General features: G+C 39.5%; 1 protein-coding gene across 3 annotated transcripts in view; it reads left to right on the top strand.

Moving 5' to 3' along the window:
- Positions 1-22,884, top strand: part of LOC138765035 (plakophilin-1-like) — a 53,091-nt gene that overhangs the window by 21,497 nt on the left and 8,710 nt on the right. For 2 of the 3 annotated variants that reach the window (XM_069941681.1, XM_069941682.1), the window contains 7 exons: positions 3,508-3,637; positions 9,567-9,774; positions 11,582-11,747; positions 13,538-13,655; positions 14,876-15,040; positions 16,697-16,873; positions 17,592-17,745. In XM_069941681.1, the coding sequence (XP_069797782.1) occupies positions 3,508-3,637; positions 9,567-9,774; positions 11,582-11,747; positions 13,538-13,655; positions 14,876-15,040; positions 16,697-16,873; positions 17,592-17,745 (1,118 nt within the window). The remainder of the gene's footprint in view (positions 1-3,507; positions 3,638-9,566; positions 9,775-11,581; positions 11,748-13,537; positions 13,656-14,875; positions 15,041-16,696; positions 16,874-17,591; positions 17,746-22,884) is intronic. The other variant, XM_069941683.1, reaches the window with a different exon arrangement.

The following is a 22,884-nucleotide window of genomic DNA, read 5'->3' as shown; positions in this document are numbered from 1 at the left end:
TGGAGAACCTCCTCTGCACCATCTCCAAAGCCTTTCTCAAGTAAGGAGACTAGAACTGGACGTCACTCTCCAGATGCACCTTCACCAGTACTTAACCTTCCTACTCCTAAATTTAAGTTGAGATTTAAAATCTTGGTTTAATTTTGAAGTACCTCACTATTGATCTTAATGCAAAAAGTATTAAGTGGAGATTTTTATTTTTGAAGATCATTTCTACAAAGGCATTTTATTTTTACAATATTAGATGCAAAATGCTCAATTTTGGTGCTTATTTCCAGTCAAACCAATTCTAATTTTACTCTGTTCCTTCAGCAGCTTCTTTTTGCTCTACATTCCAACATCTGCAGTCTCTTGCATCTCCATTCTAATTTCATTTCATGATTTGCAGGCCAAGTTTGTGTTTGAGGCCAAGTGAGAATGCTGAACGAGCAAAGGAACTGCTCACATTCAGCATCTGAGACTCATTTGTACAAAGCAATCCTTAATTATTTATTTCTTTTATAGATTTAATACTTGTCCTGCATATATTATTTGTCTGTATGTGTTTTATGTTTGGTTGCATGTCTGCATGTTTTATACCGAGGCCCAGAGAGCGCTGTTTCCTCGGGTCTTATTTGTACAATCAGATGGCGATAACCTTGGCTAGAAGTTTATTTAAGACCACTACACTGATGTTATCCCTTATTAATTGCATTTTCTTCCTTTTCACCTGTCCTTCCTAAATTCATGCACAATGAATGTTTCTGTAAGGGGGAGAAATGCCGACCCATTGACAATTGTGTACACCTTGAATTGATCTGCCTTGTGGGGAGACATTTGTCTTCTAATATTTTTCTGTCGTCTGCCTCTATCCATTGCCTACCTTTGATTTTTCTGCTTATTTATTTTGACGACTACATTCCACATTTCTAATTCCAGCTTTATATCTCTCCCTTACTGCTGTCTCCTAATAGGCTCCCATCTCTTTACCAACTTGGTTTGAACCTTTCCTAGAAGTATCTGCAAACATTGAGCTGTTGGAGGAGCTCATCCAGGCAGGCAGCTGCTGTAAAGCAAAGCGATGGTGGGTAATGTTCCTATATCAGGACTATGTGTGAAGGGGAGTGAGGTTGTATGAATAGATGAGGGGGTGAATAAGTTGTTGGCAAGTGATAAGTGGACCCAGGCGAGAAGGGGTTGGTAGGCAGATAGTCAAATGGAAGGGGTGGGGGGAGGGGAAAGAAGGGTAGGGATAGTGACAGGCTGGTAAGTGATAAGTGGAGACAACAAAAGGAAGTTCACTATTTCACAATGAATACCTAGCTTCTGAACCTTCCTGACTAACCTCCCATGCGGGACCTCATCAATGGCCTTACTAAGGTTCATGTAGACAACAACATCAGCCTTTCCTTCATCAAATTTCCTGGTAACCTCCTCGAAAAAAAAACTATAAGATTAGTTAAACACAACCTACCACACACAAAGCCATGTTGATTATCCCTAACCAGTCCCTGGTTATACAAATAATTGTATATCTGATCTCTTAGAACACCTTCTAATAATTTACCTACTACTGACATCAGGCTCACCTGTCTATAATTTCCAGGGTTACTTTTGGAGCTTTTTTTAAACAACAGAAAATCATGACCCACCCTCCAATCCTCTGACACCACACCTGTGCCTAAGGACATTTTAAATATGTCTGCCAGAGCCCCTACAATTTCTACACTAGCCTCCCTCAAGATCTAAGGGAATATCTTGTCTGGTCATGGGGATTTATCCACTCTTATTCACTTTAAGATTCCATGATCTCACTGCTTGTTTCCCTTACCACTCTACGCCTGTTTCATGAGTGAATACTGAGGGGGAAAAATTATTTAAGATCTCCCCTAACTCTTTTGGCACTCAACAAAGACGACCACTCTGATGTTCAAAGGGATCAAATTTGTCCCTGACTATCCTTTAGCTCTTAATATTGCTGGAGAAGCACTAATGATTTTTCTTCACATTGTTAATCAAAGCAACTTCATATCTTCTTTTAACTTTCCTGATTCTTTCTTGAGGTTTTTCTTGCATTTTTTATACTCCTCTGGTATCTCGTTTGCTCCATGTTGCCTATACCTGTTATACCCCTCTTTCTTCTTCCAAACCAGATTCCCAATATCACACAAAAACCAAGGTTCCATAAACCTTCTAATCCTGCATTTGATCCTGACATAACATACAAACTCTATACTCTCAAAATTTCTTCTCTGAAGATCCTCCACTTACCTCGCACATCCTTGCTGGAAAACAATCTATCCCAATCCACGCAATCTATATCCTTTTCATTTCCTCAATATTGGCCTATGTCCAATTTAGAATCTCAACCTGAAGCCCAGACCTACCCTTCTCCATAATGGCATTATGATCATTTGACCCAAAATGTTCCCCTAACCTTTGACAAGGTAAACTAGAGGGCAGGCATGTTGATGTGGGAATGAGAGAGGAAGTAAAATGGCTTGCATGCGATAGCTCAGGATGACTATCAAGGACAAGAGCAGGTGATCACTAAAGTAGTGACCTAGACATCACTTGGCCGTGCCATGGTAGAAGAAGCCACATGGCGAGGAAACAAGTGCATGTGAAGTCTTGCCTTGCCTGGAAAAGCTGTCTATGTCCATCCATGAGGCAGACGAAGTTGAAAAAAAAAAAGTGTTGATCTCTGAGTTGCAGGGAAATTTTCAGGAAGATGGGGAGGTACGAGTGTACCATGGAGTGAGAGAGAGAGAGAGAGAGAGTGGTGGTGTGATCATATGGCAGCTGGTGGAAATATTTAACAGTGAAGCACCAGATGTGCAAGTTGGTGGGGTGAAAAGTAAGGAGCTCTACCTCTTTTGTGTTTGGGAGGAGGCAGTGTGGGAACCAAATAAGACAAAGATTCCCCATAGTTGAGGGGTAGCCACATATCCAGAAATAATGATGACATTTCAGATTTTCTGGAGTGGAAAACCTCATCTTGAGAACAAATGCAGAGACTGAGTATAAAAAAAAAAGTTGGTCTTTTCAAGAGAGAGGGTGAGAGGAGGTCTAATCTAAGCAGCTGTTGGAGTCATTGGGTTCATATTGAGCAAAGAACAGTAAGGTAAAAAGAGAAAGCAGAATCCAGGCTTCTGATAGGAAGCATTTTTTTAAAAAAGGGGAAGCTGCAGGTGCTGTGGTCGAGGGCAATACACAAATGCACTGAAGAAACTCGGCCAAGGCCAGAAATGTTGGTTATCTTTTATTTCTTATTGATGCTGTGTGACCTAATTCTTCCAGCAAGTTTATGTATTGCACATCTGATAATAGGTCATTGTAAATATAAACATGAACAGTTTTTGAAATAGAAAGATGAACTCAATATTTTGTGGCATTGGAATAAACATTTTTTAATTATCTAAATCTATTGATGAGCTGCAAGTAAAATCATACATTTTAAATCACATAAATTAGAGCTACATATTAAATCACTTTTTCATTGCATTAATTCTTTGTAACCTATTGCAGAGAAATTTATGGAGACATGAACCTGCAGAGAGCAGTGGCTCTTTTAAGCATCAATAATCCCATTACACAGACCTATGCTTCTTCCTACATCCAGCATGAATGTTTTAAGGAGGACAGTGCCAAAGGATTGGTAAAGTGTAACATTCCAGATATTTCTTGAAAGAGATTACTTTTTATGAATGGTAGAATATTTTTTTTAAAGTCTGCCTGCAATGGATTTTTTGCTTCACTGTCAAATAAGTAAATAATCTGTTAATTTGTGATCAAGTGATTTACTTGTTGTTTCATCTTGTATTCGTATGTGTGAGTTCTTTGACAACACATAGATGAAGAAAAAGGTTCTTTACTTTAAAGTTGTTGTAAACGGCACCATGAGGCTGCAGCCTCCATTACAGATCTTGCATACTGTGTGTCAGCCCCTGCTGGCAGCCAAGTCTAATCAAACAGGAACTTTAATCAAGGCCTTGCTCGTCGCCATGCAAACATGAACACATGGTAATGCATGTTTTTGAAGTCAAGCTTGGGCAGGACTGAAACCTTGCTCAGAACTGAATAAAATCTTCATTTCAGACCATGTCAAGACAGTATCCTAAAACAACACAGCACAGTGAATGCGTGAACCTATTTATTTACACACTTTTTACTTAATTTACCTTTACCACAGCATCATGAAGTAGGATTGATTTGAGGTAAAATTGCTTAAAATGTGATTAAAAATTCTTACTCAGTTTGAGAGTGATAAGTCTATCTTTAGATGAGTTTCAATCCAATTTGTGCAACCTTTTCCTTTCCACTCACATACCACTTTAAGCAATCCCTATCCCATTGATGCTCTGTGATTCGTAAGGAATTGCTTAAGGTGGTATGTGAATGGGAAGAGAAGGTTGAGAATCACTGCTCCAGACCCAATTGTTACTGAAATATTTTGTTTGAGAAAAATCGTCACTGGCCCATTTCCTTTGGAGTTATGAAACCATGCACATAACGAGTCAATTAGGTACAATTAAAACAGTGGTTTTCAAACCTTTTTCTTTCCACCCACATACCACCTTAAGCAATCCCTCACTAATCACAGAGCACCTATGGCATAGGGATTACTTAAAGTGGTATGCAAGTGGGAAAAATAAAATGGTTGAGGACCACTGGTGTAATTGCTTAGGCTTGAAAGGTGAGTTGTCTAAAATACATTGAGGATAGATTGAAAGCTGTGATGGAAGTTTTGCACTGGCAGCTATTTAAAATGTTTCATAATTCTCAATAAATGCACAATTTTAAAGAAATAAAACTGATGAATAAGTGAACCATTTGTGTCTAAGAAAGAAAGTAATGGTTGGTGTTGAAAGAAAAAACTGATGAAGTGACTTAAAATGTGGTTGGACTATATCCTAAGAGTTATTGGGGCAGGGGGGTGGGGGGAAAGCAAAGGATGGCTAAAAATCATTATAATTTTTGGAAGAAGGAAATAGGAAACACTGAAGAGGCTCGACAAGAATGTAAAGGTGCACAAGATATTAAAAGTAAACAAAGAACATTACAGCATAATATCGGTTCTCTAGCCCTTGATGTGGTACCAACCTATATATTCTTTCCAAAAGAAACTAAACCTTTCCTACCTTGTTTAACCCTCTTTTTTAAAAAAATTATGTTCCAGTCTAAGAGTCTCTTAAATCTCCTTTCAACCTCCACCCCAATATGCCAATCCAGACTCTCACAACTTTGTTTTTTTTTTAAATTGCCCCTAATGTTTCCCCTAAAATCTCCTCTCTCCACTTTGCACAGATGTCCTTTGGTATTTGCTACTCCTGCCTTGGGGAAAAAGATGCTGGCTGTATACCTTATCTACTCCTCTCAGAATCTTGTAGACCTCTCATCCTTCTTCGCTCTCCAGAAGAGAAAAATCTTAGCCCTGCTAACCTTGCCTCATAAGCCTTATTTTCCAATCCAAGCAACATCCTGATTAAATCTTCTCTATACCCTCTCCATAACCTCCACACCCTTCCTGTAATGAGCTGACCAGAACTGAACCAAATATTCCAAGTGTGGTCTTGCCAGAGATTTGTAGAGTTTCAACATGACCTCCAAACTATTGAACTCAATCCCCCTACTAATGAAGCCCAGTATTCCATAGGCCTTTTTAACTGTCCTATCAATCTGTGCGGCAACCGTGAGACATGTATGGATTTGGACCCCAAGGTTCCTCTGTTCCTCCACACTGTTAAGTATCTGACCATTAACCACGTGCTCCTTAGAAATTAAGAAGGGAGTTAATAGTGAATGGAACAATGCAAGAGATATTAAATAAATATCTTGTTCACCTTCATTGAGAATACATTAAAAGCTTAAAATGGTAGGCATCCAAGAAGTTAAGAGTCGAGAGTCCAAAGTATTTGAAACTGAGGAAAGAAACCCTATGGATTTACACATCTATTGACCTTTATGATCTGCATCCTAAAAGAAGGACCCACAAAATTACTGGTTGCATTGGTTGTCATCTTCTGAACTTTCCAGAATCTGAAAATGGATTAGCAGATGAGAAATAGTAAATGGAACATCTCCACTTCCAAGGGGAAAGAGAAGAAAATGTGGGAACTGCACCTAATCGGTCAACAATGAATGACTGAGTATCTCATGGAATCAATTATTAAGGAAGTAATCATAAAAGGTGTGTCATCATTGTTTCAAGTTCATGTGTACAGTCACACAGAATTGAAACAGTGAGAAGGGTTTGTTTCACAGCAGTCCGATTGGTCAACTGCAGCATGCACACAGGAGTACAATGTAGAAGGGGAGAACATATGACAGTGTGCAGTGTTACAGTAGAAGATGAGTTAGACTACATGAAGAGCAGCACAAGGCCGCACCTGGATTTTATGTACTGTTTGCGTTGACTTCTGATCTAAAATTGGATGTACTCACTATAGAAAGACTCACTGGAATGATTCTTTGTTTGTTGGTTCTGTTAGGTGAAGAGAGTTACAATGGGTAAGGCCTGTATTCTCTGGAGTTTGGGGGAGAAAAACTAGAAGGACCAAGATGCAGGCAGAATGGGCCTCAAGGAAAAAATACGTCAACCATAATTTGATTAGCAGGGTAGTCTCGATGGATCAAAAGACTTTAGTTCTGCTTCTGTGGTCTCATAGAATGGTTCCTAGGATGAAGAAATGTGCGCTGACAATCTCAAGATAAACGTTGACCATTTAGGATATACTTTTGGATTTCACTAATGCACACTGAGGGCAGTCATTGGCTGTGTGCAGTGAAGTGGTAAAAGATTTATGCTCCTCACTGACCAGCGCTCGGTTGCATTCATGTTCAGTTATGTCAAGAGCGGCAAAATCAAGAATCCAGGAGCTCTCAATGATGCCTTATCCAGAGAAAGCTGTGCCTCTGCGGGCCAACTGCGGGCTATGAATAATCAGCTCTTCCATCCAGGGGTCACCTGAATGGCTCATTAAGTCAAGGCTCGCAGTCTGTGCTACTCTGTAAAAGACGTCAGGGAAATGACCAGGTCTTGCCAAGTCTGTGAGGAGTGCAAGCCGCACTTCTATCACCTTGTAAAGGCACTCCTGATCAAGTAATCTTTGCCCTTCCAACACCTTCTTCCTCTCTGTCATTGACAAGTACTCCCGCTTCCCGTTTGCCATTCCATGCCCAGACACATCTACCTCATCAGTTATGAAGGCCCTAGACTCCATTTTCGCTCTGTTTGGGTATCCCAGCTATATCCATAGTGACTGGGGATCATCCTTTATGAGTGACGAGCTGCTTCAGAATCAGCTGGTGAGGGGCATTGCATCCAATAGAACTACCAGCTACAACCCTCGGGGGAATGAGTGGGTTGAAAAGGAGAATGCCACAGTCTGAAAGGCTGTCAAACTGGCCCTAAAGTCAAAATGCCTTCCAGACTCACACAGGATTTCCTCCCCATCGCACTCCACTCTATCCAGTCGCTACTATGTACCACGACCACTGCTACTTCTCATGAGGTTCTATTCCCCTTCAAAAGAAGGTCAGCATTCAGAACTACATTCCCAGTCTGGCTCACTACTCTTGGTCCATTCCTTCTTAACCACATGAGGAGAAACAAGACCGACCCCCTGGTGGAAAGGGTGAAACTGCTCCAAGCGAATCCCATGTACGCTTACGTGGAGTACCCGGATGGCAGGGAGGACTCCGTCTCCATCATGGACCTGGCACCTGCCGGAACAGAAGGTCAGTTGCTTCATGTGCCCTGCAAGCCATGGAGCTCATTCTCACCACCCCCAGTCAGGCCTTGGAAGATCCGATTCAGGAGGAAAGTGCACCCCCCTCCATCTTGTCGAACGGGAGTCCTAGCTGGAAACCTCACAAGGGGACCAGGAGTCCCAAGGAGTCCAAGGTCCCCCGGTGCTAAGGGGCTCCTCCAGGATCTCCAGACCCCCCTGGACCACTTAAACTTGTAAATTTATAAATAACTATATTTTTTTACCACTTGTTTCTGAACCCATGTTCTCTGTCGTCATTCACAAACCCTGAATTCTCAGGAAGGGGTAAATGCAGTGAACTGGGATTCACTGGTAGGGTGTTGAGCTGATGGCCGGTCCCACCTGCCGGCTCTGCCCCCATCTGTCCATGTATAACCCTGGTTTCCTGCCTAAACCCTGAACTCTTTTGAAGACTACTATTGAACCCTACCCTTAGTTATAAGCTAATAAAAGCATTTTTTCTCCCTCCAATCATGAGAGCTTTTGTTCACGCTACACTGTGTTTGTGGAAATGAGGGTCTCCTTGGAGATGGGTGTAGATTGATCCATGTTAATTAGTGCCTACATGTGCCTTGCTGCTTTGTAAAAGAATGCAGAGGGTTGTAAGTATTTGGAGAGTGAGGGATCTTGTGACTTGTGAGAAAAATGTCTGAGGAAAGAGGGAACAGGTTAAGTGATTGGTTCTCATAATAATGGAATTTGCAAATGAAAAATGCTTAGCTTAATGCTGATAGGGTAATTCCTGTCACATGGGCAAAGACTTTTTTGATTGGTCAAGTCAGGTTGTGGTAGGGTATGTAATTGTATGTTTAGCTAATTCCTAGATCCTCTTATAGAGGGGGCCTTGTACCTCCCTCCAAGTTTGTGTGCGAGAAAGGAATACCAGGAAACTAGAGTCCAAGTCCTCCATTCCTTGCAGTATGTTAGCATCACCCCGGATATGGATGAAGGGGGTCGGAAAGCAACCATCCACACATTCCAATTGGATCAATAGATTTCTGGATGGCTGAGGAATATAGTGATTTGGGAATAGGGCAGAACAAGAAAAGAACGAAAACAATGATTTTGTAGAAGAGCAGATTTGTTCGGAGGGGCCCAACTGGCTGACTCCTGCTGTTTGTTACATTTTAAGGTGTACCCTTTAATTTTACTGTCACTTAGTGTGAGAACAATCCAATGCTTCACAAATTTTCACTTCTCCCATCTTTTCATTCTGGCCTCTACTCTTTTATCCGCCCCAAATTTCTGAAGCAGGGCTCAGGTCCAAAACATTGATTACCTTTTAATTCTGATGGACCCGTTGAGTTTCTCCAGCATTTTTGTCTACTGCAAGATCTGCAGATTTTCTTATTTAACTTTTCCGCATTCAGCATTCTTACTCTAAATTTCTATTTACAAACCGATTTTTTTTTAAACATTCATTCCTGCTCAAGCTCCGTTTTTCTCAAGCTCCAAATTCTGCTGGTCTTTGACATCGGAAGCCAATCTCCCAAGCATCATGTATCCACGTCTTTCAAGTCTCCTTTGTCACTTCGACTTTTTAAATGATTTTTAAAAAATCACATTCAAGATCTTGCTTTATTACAATTTCCCAAAAGTACCATGTAAATTCAAGTCTTTAAACATTTGAAATTGATCATCACCACTTTAAAGGTTAAACTATACCAAAACTTGGGCCCATCACTTTGAAACATGCATTGTAAATGACCTTGATCTGTAACAACAATGGATGTACAAATATTCTGACTAACGCAGCTAGATTTGATATATCCTCCAGTCGAATTTTTTTTTCTAAATCTTTTGTTTTTATTTCAGATTTACCAAATGGGTGCAATCCTTGAACTAATTAACCTCTTGAAAATCAAAAATATCAATGTTCAGCAGACTGCCTGTGCAGCTCTTCGAAATGCAGTTTATAAAAGTATGACCAATAAGTTGGAAGTTAAGAAACATGATGGAATCAAGCAAGTAATTCAGCTCCTGAGAGAAACAAATGATCCTGAAACAAAGAAGCAAGCAACTGGTACATACATCTGTATATTTTACAATATGTGTATTTTTAGTCCTGTAGCCGTCAATCATTTATACTTTTAAGTACATTCTCTTCCTATGTATTTTCTTGTACTCCTTCTCAAACCATTTGCCCAAGCCTCATGCAGATATCAACACTGAAAGTATGTTACTGTCTGTTGTCTCCGGAATGGGTTGTTCCCAGCCATGCAACTGCTTCTGGCCAGAAACCTGCTGGTCTATATCCAGTTTACAGTCCTTAATAGTGTGAGAACAATCCAATGCTTCAGAAATTTGACTTTGCATTGATAGTGTAGAAGGGGAAATATAGTATTACTGCTGGCTCACAATGCTGGAGATCTGAGTTCAGTCTTGACCTCGGGTCCTGTCTGGACATTGCATATTTTCCTTTGCTTGTATGGGTTTCCTTTCAGAGCATTGGTTTATTCTTATTCCCCATAGGTACACAGATTGGTTGGATAATTAACCTCTGAAAATTGCCTTTTTTGTGCAGGTGAGTGGTAGAACCCAGAGGAGTTGAGGAGAATGTGGGAAGAATTTAAAAAATTGGATTAATAGAAGACTAGATGGTTGATAGACTTGGGTCGAAGCATCTGTTTCCATGTCAGATCTCTCTCTCTCTCTCTGACTTGGTTTTGCTCACATGCAAGTGATTGACAGTGCCTCCTGAATTTAGAACATTGGCCACATTGAGTAGAACTGGCTTTTGGTAAAGTTGCTCAAAATTGAATCAATTTATGTAAACTGTGGCAATTACGTTTTTTCACCCACTTCTAGTGAAAGTGCGGCAGTACAGGACTTTTCTAAATTTGTCTAAATATTTCACCATCATATTTCCTGTGCAAGTAATGATCATTTCTGCACTCACAACACCTGTTAGATACTTATGGAAATTGGATATCAAGAGGTTGCAACTTAATGTTCTCCTGTTGCTGTCTTCCATTTCAAGCAGAAGGACATCACATTAGCAAGGCGTGATTTGTATTTTATTTACATTTTTTCCTGTCATTTAAAGAATTAAAAAAAAATCATTGGTGTTTTCTTTTAAGATGCAGATTTGCTTTGTTCCATAGCAAAATTCCTATTCATTCCCAAAATTATGTGATTTCAGAAAATCACTCATTTAATTAATATTTAATTGGTAAGTTTTGAGCAATGGATCATTGGTTTATTGAAAAGGGATCACTTGGAATATATTTATTCTGAATGGATGAGGATAGTGGGAACTAAATCCCTTGAATCTTATCTCTCCAAATGATCCAAGAGCAAGAGTTTGGATACTACCTGCACAAGGAAAGGACATTTCTATGACTTGAATCAATGCAGTGTAAATAAAGGAAATTGGGAAGGGCTAGGGATGTACTAGGTCCAGGTGAGTTGCGGAGGGGATAGAACTTGGTTAATTATGTAATTGAAGTGATATTGAGATTTGGTCAGCTGTCTATTGTTGGTGGTAGTGGTGCCTGAGTTGATCAGTTAAGATTTTATTTGGATAAATGGGGAAGATGTCATCACGGTGAGGTGGGGGTGGTTGCTTTTGACAGTAGATTGGCTGTTGATGGTCAAGTCGTGTGAATGATGGTGGATGGTGATTATTTGGCACAGCAGGGGGAGCATCATTTGCTGACCATTGCCATGTCAAATAGGAGGGAAAGGGATTTTGAAAATCTCCCCATTAAAGAGTTTGGACTAAAGAACCCAGATATTCATAAGAAAACAAGAGGATCAACAAATAAATGATTTTTTTTCTTTAACATTTGTTCCATTTTTGGTTGGTAATTCCTTTTCCCTGTTACTAGGTCTCCTTTGGAACCTCTCATCATGTGATGCTATAAAGGAGGATCTAATTGATCATGCCTTGCCAGTGTTGACTGACTCCGTGATCATTCCATATGGTTATCAAGAAATTAAATATCCACAAACTATGGATTCAGACATTTTCTACAATGCTACAGGATGTCTGAGGTATGATGGCCTCTCTGGGGGGAAAAAAAACCACATATGTTTGTGGCAGCATCTACGGAATGAAAAATAAAGTTAATCTTTAAGCTCAAAGACCCTTTGTGAGAATTCTAATAAATGATCTTAAGTTTGAAGTACTAACTCTGTTCCTCTTTCCCCCAATATTGCCTGATCATTGGTGTGTTCCCAGTAATTATTTTGTCTTCCATCATTTCAAATATTTGTGTAAATGGTCATGTGAAACCCATCACTGTGGGAGGTAACACTTTTTTCATGCAAAATATATTGGCTTTCTTTCCAATGAGTTATATTCTGATCACATGTATTATTTAGAACTTGGGTCTGAACTAGGCCTGACAGCCTTAATACTGCTTTGTGAATGACTGCCAGACCACTGGAATGACTATAGAATTTTCCAGTGCATTAATTTGCCAGTGACAGAGCTTGAAACATTTAATGTGATGAATTACACTTTTGATTCTTGAAATAAAGTGGTGTATGATCTGTGCACCATATTTTCTATGTTAATTGGTACAAGAGCAAGATTGAGTGTGAGTTTCGTCTTATCACATATACTTTATAGTTTTGCCTAATTTTCTTTTTGTTGTTGAAAAAATGCTGCATACCACAGTAGCAATTACTGAAGTTCATCACCAGGCCATTAGAGGAAGAGACATACCATCATTGCCAGTAGACAGGAGCAAGGCATTAACTTGATCCTATTTCCTTCTTCCTTCAGATGAACAGGAGAGCAGAGTTGGGTGGAGAGCTATTGCAGCATTTTGACACCACTTGTCTTATGCCCTGTGATGGTGTCCAGTGAGTGAGCATAGTCATCGATAAATGTGGTTGAGGAAAATTTCATGCACTGGTTACACTTAGTTATTTAACTGGAAGTCGCTTTGCATATGTTCAGATTCTGCACGGTGAGATAGTGCATTTTGGATGGAATAAAGAGGAAAATCGTTTTCAGAGCTGCCTTCTTGTTATCTTTAATTTTACCTTATTGGGTCACTCATTATTCTTTATAATTCTGTACAAAAGGTGATCTAAATACCGTACTTTATATCCAGGTAGAAACGTGTGGAGGCCATCTCGTGTTTTAACAGGCAGCTTAACTTGATATCCTACAGCAAAGGAGCAGCATCTGTGCCAACCATCAAGTACAGTGAACATCAATAAATCCCACTGTAATCACAATTCTTATTTTCTCCATAATTTCGATCAACTCCTTTTAGATATTTTAATTGACATCTTGTAATAAAGAGACTGACGTCTACAGTAAAGCTTGCAAAGAAATTAAATTTTTGACATTAATGAATTCAAATTATTTATGTGATTTTTTTAAAAACTAAAATGAGATGAATAAATCCAATCATCTGCATCTGTGGAGAAGCGATTATTATTTCAGGGCAATGACCTTCCATTAAATTTGGGAAGAGGGAAATGGGGCAGGAATGGGAGAAACAAAGGTGTTTATGTCCATAGAAATGGAGATGAGGACAGAAAAAAGTGAAGGCAATATAATCAAAGGAAGGCGAGGGTTAAAAAGTGTAAAGGTTAGAGGAATGGTAGTAGGATAAGTAACGAAACACAAGATTGGTTGAAAGGATATACGTGGGATAAACGCAATCAACAAAAGTCACCACTGGTATATTCTGCAAAAGCTTTACTTGCACATACACTCCAGTCCCTATCCTTGCATCCACTGCCTGTCACATCCTAATCTCTCAGGCACTTTATCTGAACCATTCCTATTTGATCCGACTGCATTGTATTCTCTTTCTTGCCAGGAACCTGAGCTCAGCTGGGAAGGGTGGCCGGAATCAGATGAGAAACACCCCTCGGTTGATTGATTGTCTCATGTATCATGTTCAAGCGTGTCTTGGTGCAAATCAAGCTGATGAAAAGGTAACAGGATTAATCCAGATCACTGAAATATTTTGTTGAAAAGGAAGCATATGTAAATATTACTATGATATTGCAGTATTTTGACACCACTTGATAACTATGCATCTCCATTCCAAAAGCTTTGGATATTTGTGAGATATTCAAATTATCCTAGCTTTGTGTAATGGGAGTTCCTCATTTCCTATTTAGTGATATCGTGTGTGGAAACAAATTGCTTTCTGTGCAGAAAACATTCCTTTCTGTACAGTTCTCCATTCAATTAATCGAGCAAGCAAGGACAAAGTGAGGAGAGGACAGGAAAAAAAGGACTGTTTTTCAAATTACAGGGAGGCCCCTGGTATGGGGAATTAAAGCAGTCTTAAGCAATTGGTGGGAATAAAAATCACAGAAAATAAATTGGTACCAAATATGTACATTTAAAATTGGTGCACCTCACTGTTAGTTCACCAGTCACACAACACATAAACGTAAGGAACATAAAATACACTTAATGGCATCTACCAATCCACATAAGTGCCAGATATCAGGGGTTTTACTGTACCTGCAATTAAATAGGCTTTACTCTTTGAAATACCTTGAAACTATATCCTAATATATATGACTGGTATATCATCCGCTTCAGCTCTCGTCAGGCACTCTCAAATATGAAAAAAAAATCATTTGGCAGGAATGTAATTTTATTTCTGATGCATTTCATATCTAAAGCAAGTGCAAGTTAGTGTGATTTTTGTTTTCTTTGCTGAAAGATTATTGTTGCCATTCTCTCTTTATATTGAGGCTGGAGATCTTGTTTGCAGAAAAAAATATGCAAAATATCTAATTGCATATAATGTAAAAATATGTCAAACAAGGTTGTTAAATTTGTAGCAAATTAATGTAGTTTTAGAGCAGACCTACTTTAATAGACATTCTTTCAGGATTGGTTTCATCATTCAGTCAGATTTTTGCTGCTTGTTTCTCAGCTTTGCTGAGTTGCCCTTTTATTCACAAGGTGTGGATAAAAGCTTCATAGAATCATTTTACCGGTCTTTAAGACCTTGGTTGTTCTTATGAAATATGTGACTTATTTCTCAGATAGTCTCTGACTATATGCAATTTGATACCAATATAATAATTGCTTTGCAAAGCTAATTCAACAAACTTTACTAATGGTGGGTTACTTGCTTAAACATGAAGCTTTCTTATTACATTAACTCAGTACAATCTTTTATTTGTCTCAGTCTGTTGAAAACTGTGTCTGTATCCTTCACAACCTCTCGTACAACTTGGATTCAGAGATGCCAAGTGCATTTGCCCACTTCAATGAAAATGTGTCGCAATCCAAAAAAATGTCAAAAAGGTCTTCTGTTGGATGCTTCAGTCCTGGAACTGATCATTTAGAGGAGGTAATAATCCATGCAATCTACTTGATAATATGCCAGGCTGCACATTTGTTTTAATACTGAGAGTAAATGTATACAAATCTCAGCTCTTGGTATTACTTGCCTCTAATATATTGATTTCAGTGAAATGTCCAGAACTGCAAGTTTGATTGGAGCATCTGATACAAGTGCATGCAATGAACTGAGATGATCAAAGGTGGTTTTATTTTAATATTTAATTTGTCAGAGTTGCTCTGAAGCACCCCAGCATCAAAATGAGGAGTAACTTCTTCATAGAGGGGGGTGAAAATTCCACTTGAGCTTGGAGGGTTATGAAAGTTCAGTCAACGAGTTCACTCAGAGATCAATAGACCCAGTTATTGTCAGGGAATCAAGAGGGATGGGAATAGTACAGGAAAGCAGCTTTATTTAGGTCAGCCATGATTTTCATGAATGCAGAATGGATTCAGAGCAGAAAAAAAACCTTTTTCCCACATTTGTTTAAAACCACTCCTCAACCTTTTGTATTTATTTGGCTTGAAAAATCCCAAATGCCGTTTCTCTGAATGAAAATGTGCAATAAAATGATAAATTATGTCCTCTGCTTTTTTCCCCCTGTTTAGTTTTCAAGTTTGTGCTATGGCAGGATACTTGTGAAGGAATCTCTATCATAATCTTATTTTCAGTTTATCTGACATAGAATAGGCTTGAATCTCATTTCCAATTCTAGTAATAACATGCCACAAATTTATCAAAATGTAAAGACGACAGGCAATAATTTGTACTTTCATTGTCTCTGAGTTTGTATTTGCAGATCAAATTTTTATTGTAAATCTCTTTCCATTGGGTGGCACATTCAGTGTAGCGTTTAGCGCAACATCTGGTTACAGTGCCAATAACCCGGCTTCTAATCCGTAAGGAGTTTGTACATTCTCCCCTTGTCTGCGTGGGTTTCCTCCAAATGTTCCAGTTTCCTCCCACCCTTCAATGTAGAGGGGTTGTTGGTTAATAGGGTGTTAATAGATGGCAGAGGTCGACAGCATCGAGTCCACGCTGCTGAAGATCCAGCTGCGCTGGATGGGTCACGTCTCCAGAATGGAGGACCATCGCCTTCCCAAGATCGTGTTATATGGCGAGCTCTCCACTGGCCACCGTGACAGAGGTGCACCAAAGAAAAGGTACAAGGACTGCCTAAAGAAATCTCTTGGTGCCTGCCACATTGACCACCGCCAGTGGGCTGATAACGCCTCAAACCGTGCATCTTGGCGCCTCACAGTTTGGCGGGCAGCAACCTCCTTTGAAGAAGACCGCAGAGCCCACCTCACTGACAAAAGGCAAAGGAGGAAAAACCCAACACCCAACCCCAACCAACCAATTTTCCCCTGCAGCCGCTGCAACCGTGTCTGCCTGTCCCGCATCGGACTTGTCAGCCACAAACGAGCCTGCAGCTGACGTGGACTTTTACCCCCTCCATAAATCTTCGTCCGCGAAGCCAAGCCAAAAAAAAGAATGGACAGTACAAGCTCCTAGGCCGAAAGGATATGCTGCATATTTAAATTTATAATTGGCTCCGTATGAACTGGAAATTAAACACTCAGCTCAGAAATGCAAGCAAATTCTCTCTACCTTTTCATTATAAAGGTCATTGTTAACAATTAATATTTTCTTTTTGTTTCACAGGCAGATCTGTGCAACATGCATTTCTCTCAAGAGGATGACAATCCCAAGGGTGTTAACAATCTCTTCCATTCAAAAGCAGTCAAAATGTATACATCTCTTTTGGATAAATCAAAGTCTGATGCTACATTGGAAGCGTCTGCTGGAGCTTTGCAGAATTTGACTGCCGGCAACAAAGCGGTACAGATTTTTTCTTTTCAGAGGAAGGAGGGGAGGAGGGAGAATTTTTTAGACTGGTACCTTCGACACCTGATTTCTTTAGCCATTGGCCTCAGTGTATATCATTCCAGAATGCACTCTCGTTCACTTGCCCAGGCTGCTCTAATAACACCTCCCAAATCTGTGGCCTCTTCCACGAAGAGGGACAAAGGCAGCATATGTATGGAATCATTGTATCTCATTCTGGCTTGGAAATCTATTGCCAGTCAGTCATCATCACTGGGTCTAAATGCTGAAGCATTCATCCTGACGTGCCTTTCTCAGAACGATTTCACTGGTTCAAGAAGGTGCCTCACTGCCCTGAGCTCATTTTGGAACTGGCAGTAAATCCTGGCTTTGATGAATAAATTGCAAGGACTTGGGAGAGCAGCATATCGTTGCTTAACCTGTAGAAGGCATTGCATCATGGTTAAGTTGAGCTGAGAACTAAATCCAGCATGATCTCAGTGTTCTTTTTCTGACAACCGCAAGGATCTCCTGCCAGATTAGAATCAGCAAAACTACCGAAGGTGCTTCATATCGTGCTTTTATATTATTCATTTAAATGAAATAAAATCTTCTACATTGAGAAGAATTTTTGAAGTTTTTTAACCTATTTGTACTGTTAGCAAATATGGGCATCAGGCCAAAATGTTGATGCAACTGGTTTGCAGAATGATGGAAATGTTTTGTTTTCTAGTCATCGTATCTGATGAGTTCAGCATTAGTGGACAAGCTGAAAGCAGCTCCACAGGTGGCCAAGCTTCTCCATTCAAACAACACAGATGTGCAAAAAACAGCAGTTTCATTGCTGAATAATGTCTCAAGGCACATTAATCTTCAACCACAATTGGGTAAGGCAAGCTTTTATAAGACTTTATCTCAAAAAAGCAACCGACTGCACGTTCAATTGATTGTACTGATTAAAACTATGGTAAGGTCCTTGTGTAGATAGTTTAAGATTATTTTATTGTCATGTAATAAATCAGAAAGTGTGATATTTCACAAAATTTCCTTTAGTCAACCGGAAGGTAGACAAAAATCCATAGTAATTGCCCTGCGCCCCTTACAGAGAAAGAGGAGCAAAGAATGAATTCCCCCCCTGAGTGTCCACTCCAGCGCTCCTGCAGCCACACAGTTTCACTCCAAACCATCAGCAACCAGAGCTGCAGATGAACACTTCTCTCGCAATCCAGCACCATCTCACGAGTTGGTTCCAATACCCGCTAGCCCTTCACCGCAGGAGATCCTTGCGGTTGTCAGAAAAAGAACACTGAGATCATGCTGGATTTAGTTCTCAGCTCAACTTAACCATGATGCAATGCCTTCTACAGGTTTCCAAGTCTGCTCATTTCCCAGCATTCTGGAGAGCTGAGGCATTTACTTCCAAAGCTTCTTCCCAGACTATGTAGAAACTTAAGTCTCAAATTATAACCATGTGGGTTAAGCCACTTTTATAATTATTGTATCTGAATTTCTGTCTCCTTCAACTTTGTCTCTCCTATCAGGAGGTCTCAAGAAAACCAAAATATTTGATTTTAAATCAGACTTAAATCTCTACATCGACTGGGAACAAGCTTTGGTAGTAAATACCACAGCTCTCCAAAATGCTGGGAAACAGTCAGGATTTATAAATAAGCAGGCCCCAACGTTTGTTTAAACCTCTTCGAAATAATGTTAGTATTCCTTGTTGAAATAAAATTCAGTTGAATATTGAAAAATCTTTTCCCTATTTTGGCTTTAGTCGAATTGGATTTAAAACTCAATAATATACTAAAACTGGTAAATAATTTGGTGAGGGATTACTTTACAAATAATAATGAAGATAAGTAACAAATATTGTAAGAAGCAGTGAAAACAAATTGATTCAAACAAGTGGAATTTTGATTTCATCCCAGGAGATGGAATACAAAAAAGAGGGAGTTGTGGTTAGACCATTCTTAACCTTTTTTGTCTATGGCCTCCAAAGACTTTGCTCAAAATTTATGAGCCCACTTCCCCATAAAACAGTCGAGTTTGGTTTCTTCCATACTTCTTGCCTACCAAGTGCACAAAAATAAAATATTAAAATTATTTATGTGACTTGAGGTGAAAAGAGATGGTTTTGACTTAAATGTGCTGTGGCCACAAGGGGGATACAGGAGCCCCATTGAGAACAGCTGGTCTAGACTACTGTGAATTGATATTGATATTGCACTTCAGGATGTATTTACTGATCTTGAAGTGAGTACAGATTGATACATGAGCATTTAAGGTTAAATTAAGATTGGAGAAAATTGGCAGCCTGGAATACTGAGGAATGCTTTTGAATGGTGAAGCTATTTCTCCTCGTGGGGAACTAGGAGTTATGAACATAATCATAAACCAAAAGGCAGACCATTGAGCAGAAGAAAAACTTTTATAAGAAGAGAAGCAATAATCTTGAACACAATCCCAAAAACCTTGTCTTAAGATGAGCTTTCTTTTAGCCATACAATATTGGTATGGGGATGGGGTTTAAAGACACCACTATCCATGATAAAATTATTATAAGATGTGCTTTTGTATTATGGATGCACTCTATATATCTTTACATTTTGCTGAGCTATGTAATCTGTCAAATTTATTGTGTATCCCATAAATATATATATTTTTTTTTAAAAATGAGCCTACCACAGCAGTGCTGTTGAGATTAGAATATTTTGATTTTTGGAACTTTTATTGGTATTTCATGAAAATTTCATCAGGCAAATCCTTCAGAGTTTCCAAAATACTTTCTTTGAAGACTGTAGTTATTCCCAACATCGGAATCAGTATTTATTGTCATGAAATTTGTGTTCTGCAGAGCAGCATCAGGGTCCAAACGTTCATAAGCATCTTACATCATGCAAAGATTTAACAAATAATTGCTTATACCCCACTATTTTTTTCATTACTAAATACAAACAAATACTGGACATATGTTGCAATCTCTGGGGGAAACCATTTTATTTACTCAATTATCTTTCATCAGAATTTTATTTAAACTGGATTTTTTTTTTAAAGTTATTTTAATAACATATTGAAGACTCTTAAATATTTCTGGTAGAATGTGTTTATATTTTAATCTTGTAATTTTTAAAATGTTACTTTTTTGGAGTAATCACTGGGTATATCCATAACATATAACATAACATAACAATTACAGCACGGAAACAGGCCATTAGGCCCTTCTAGTCCGCACCGAACCAAACACCCCTTTCTAGTCCCACCTCCCTGCACAATGCCCATAACCCTCCATCTTCTTCTCATCCATATACCTGTCCAACCTTTTCTTAAATAATACAATTGACTCCGCCGCCACTATTTCTCCCGGAAGATCATTCCACACTTCTACCACTTTCTGAGTAAAGAAGTTCCCCCTCATGTTACCTCTAAACCTCTGCCCCTTAATTCTTAACTCATGTCCTCTTGTTTTAATCTTTCCTCCTCTTAACGGAAATAGTCTATCCACATCCATTCTGTCTATCCCTTTCATAATCTTAAATACTTTTATCAAATCCCCTCTCAACCTTCTACGCTCCAAAGAATAAAGACCCAATCTGTCCAATCTCTCCCCATACTCCAGATGCTTAAACCCAGGCAACATTCTGGTAAACCTTCTCTGCACTCTCTCCACTCTGTTTATATCCTTCCTATAATTAGGCGACCAGAACTGCACACAGAACTCCAAATTAGGCCGCACCAACGTCTTATACAATCTCAACATCACCTCCCAACTCCTATATTCCATGCAATGATTGATAAAGCCTTCTTCACCACCCTATTCACGTGAGTTTCTACCTTCAGGGAACGATGTACCGTTACTCCTAAATCTTTCTGCTCTTCTGTATTCCTCAATGCTCTCCCATTTACCACGTATGTCCTATTCTGATTCTTCTTACCAAAATGAAGCACCTCACACTTATCAGCATTAAATTCCATCTGCCATTTTTCAGCCCACTTTTCTAAGCAGCCCAAATCCCTCTGCAATCCTTGAAAACCTTCTTCATTATCCACTATTCCACCTATCTTAGTATCATCTGCATATTTACTAATCCAATTCACCACCCCATCATCTAGATCATTAATGTATATAACGAACAACAATGGGCCCAATACAGATCCTTGAGGCACACCACTGGTCACCGGCCTCCAACCTGACAGACAATTATCCACTACCACTCTTTGGCCTCTCCCTTTCAGCCAATGTTCAATCCATTTGACTATCTTAAAATTTATACCTAAAGACTGCACCTTCCTAACTAACCTTCCATGTGGTACCTTATCGAAGGCCTTACTGAAGTCCATATAGACAACATCCACTGCGCTACCCTCATCCACATTCCTAGTCACCTCTTCAAAAAATTCAATCAGATTGGTCAAACATGACCTTCCTCCCACAAATCCATGTTGAGTGCTCCTGATCAGACCCTGTCTATCCAGATGTTTATAAGTACTATCTCTAAGAATTTTCTCCATTAATTTACCTACCACAGACGTCAAACTTACAGGCCGATAGTTGCCAGGCTTCCTCCTTGAACCCTTTTTAAATAACGGAACCACATGCGCAATGCACCAATCCTCCGGCACTATCCCCATATCTAATGACATTTGGAAAATTACCGCCAGAGCCTCTGCTATTTCCTCCTTCACTTCTCTCAATGTCCTGGGGAAGATCCCGTCTGGTCCCGGAGACTTATCCACCTTTATATTCTTCAAAAGCCTTAAAACTACACCTTTTGTAATCTCTATATTCCCCATATTTACCCAACTTGCTTTTTTTATCTCACATCTCCCAATATCCTTCTCCTTAGTAAATACCGAAGAAAATAAACTGTTCAATAGCTCCCCCATTTCTCTAGGCTCCACACACAGTTTTCCGCTCTGATTTTCTAAGGGACCAATTTTGTCTCTAGCTTTCCTCTTACCATTAACATATTTGTAGAACTCTTTTGGATTAGTTTTCACCCTGCTTGCCATAGTTTTCTCATACCTTCTTTTAGCTTTCCTAATTCCTCTCTTAAGATTCCTGTTACATTCAATGTATCTTTCAAACATCTCCTTAACTCCATGCTTCTTATATCTAATGTACACCTCCCTTTTTCTTCGAACCAAGTTTCCAATATTCCTTGAAAACCACAGCTCTCTCAAACCTTTTGCCCCTCCTTTTAACCTAACAGGAACATAAAGCTTTTGCACTCTCAAAATCTGATCTTTAAAAGACTTCCATCTCTCTACTACATCCTGCCCATAAAACAAATTGTCCCAATGCACACCCTGCAAGTCCTTTCGCATCTCCTCAAATCTAGCTTTTCCCCAATCAAAAACCTCAATCCTTGGCCCTGATTTCTCTCTTTCCATAATGACATTGAAGTTGATGGCATTATGATCACTGCACCCGAAGTGCTCGCTAACACTAACCTCCGTCACTTGACCCATCCCATTTGCCAACAGTAGATCTAACACTGCTCCTTCTCTGGTCGGCACCTCTACATATTGTTGTAAAAAACTATCTTGCACACATTTCACAAACTCTAACCCATCCAGTCCTTTCACAGAATGTGTTTCCCAATCTATATGTGGAAAATTAAAATCTCCCATAATTAGAACCCTGTGCTTATCACAAATATCTACTATCTCCCTACAGATTTGCTCCTCTAGGTCTCGGTCCCCTCCGGGTGGTCTATAATACACCCCTACAAGTGTAACCTCTCCTTTCCTACTCCTCAGTTCCACCCAAATAGCCTCCGTGGATGTGCCCTCTAATCTATCCTTCCTAGGCACCGCTGTAATATTTTCCCTGACAAGCAATGCAACCCCACCTCCTCTTGCCCCTCCGACTCTATCACACCTAAAACAACAAAACCCAGGGATATTCAGTTTCCAATCACATCCCTCCTGCAACCATGTCTCACTAATCGCTACCACATCATACTTCCAAGTATCAATCCACACCATGGAGAAAATGAGCTTATTTTGGGTGGTGTTGGAAG

This window comes from Narcine bancroftii, chromosome 5 (assembly GCF_036971445.1).
Source record: "Narcine bancroftii isolate sNarBan1 chromosome 5, sNarBan1.hap1, whole genome shotgun sequence".
NCBI classification, from domain to species: Eukaryota; Metazoa; Chordata; class Chondrichthyes; order Torpediniformes; family Narcinidae; genus Narcine; species Narcine bancroftii.
The sequence above is the reverse complement of the archived record's forward strand: the minus strand, read 5'-3'. Positions and strand labels throughout refer to the sequence as shown.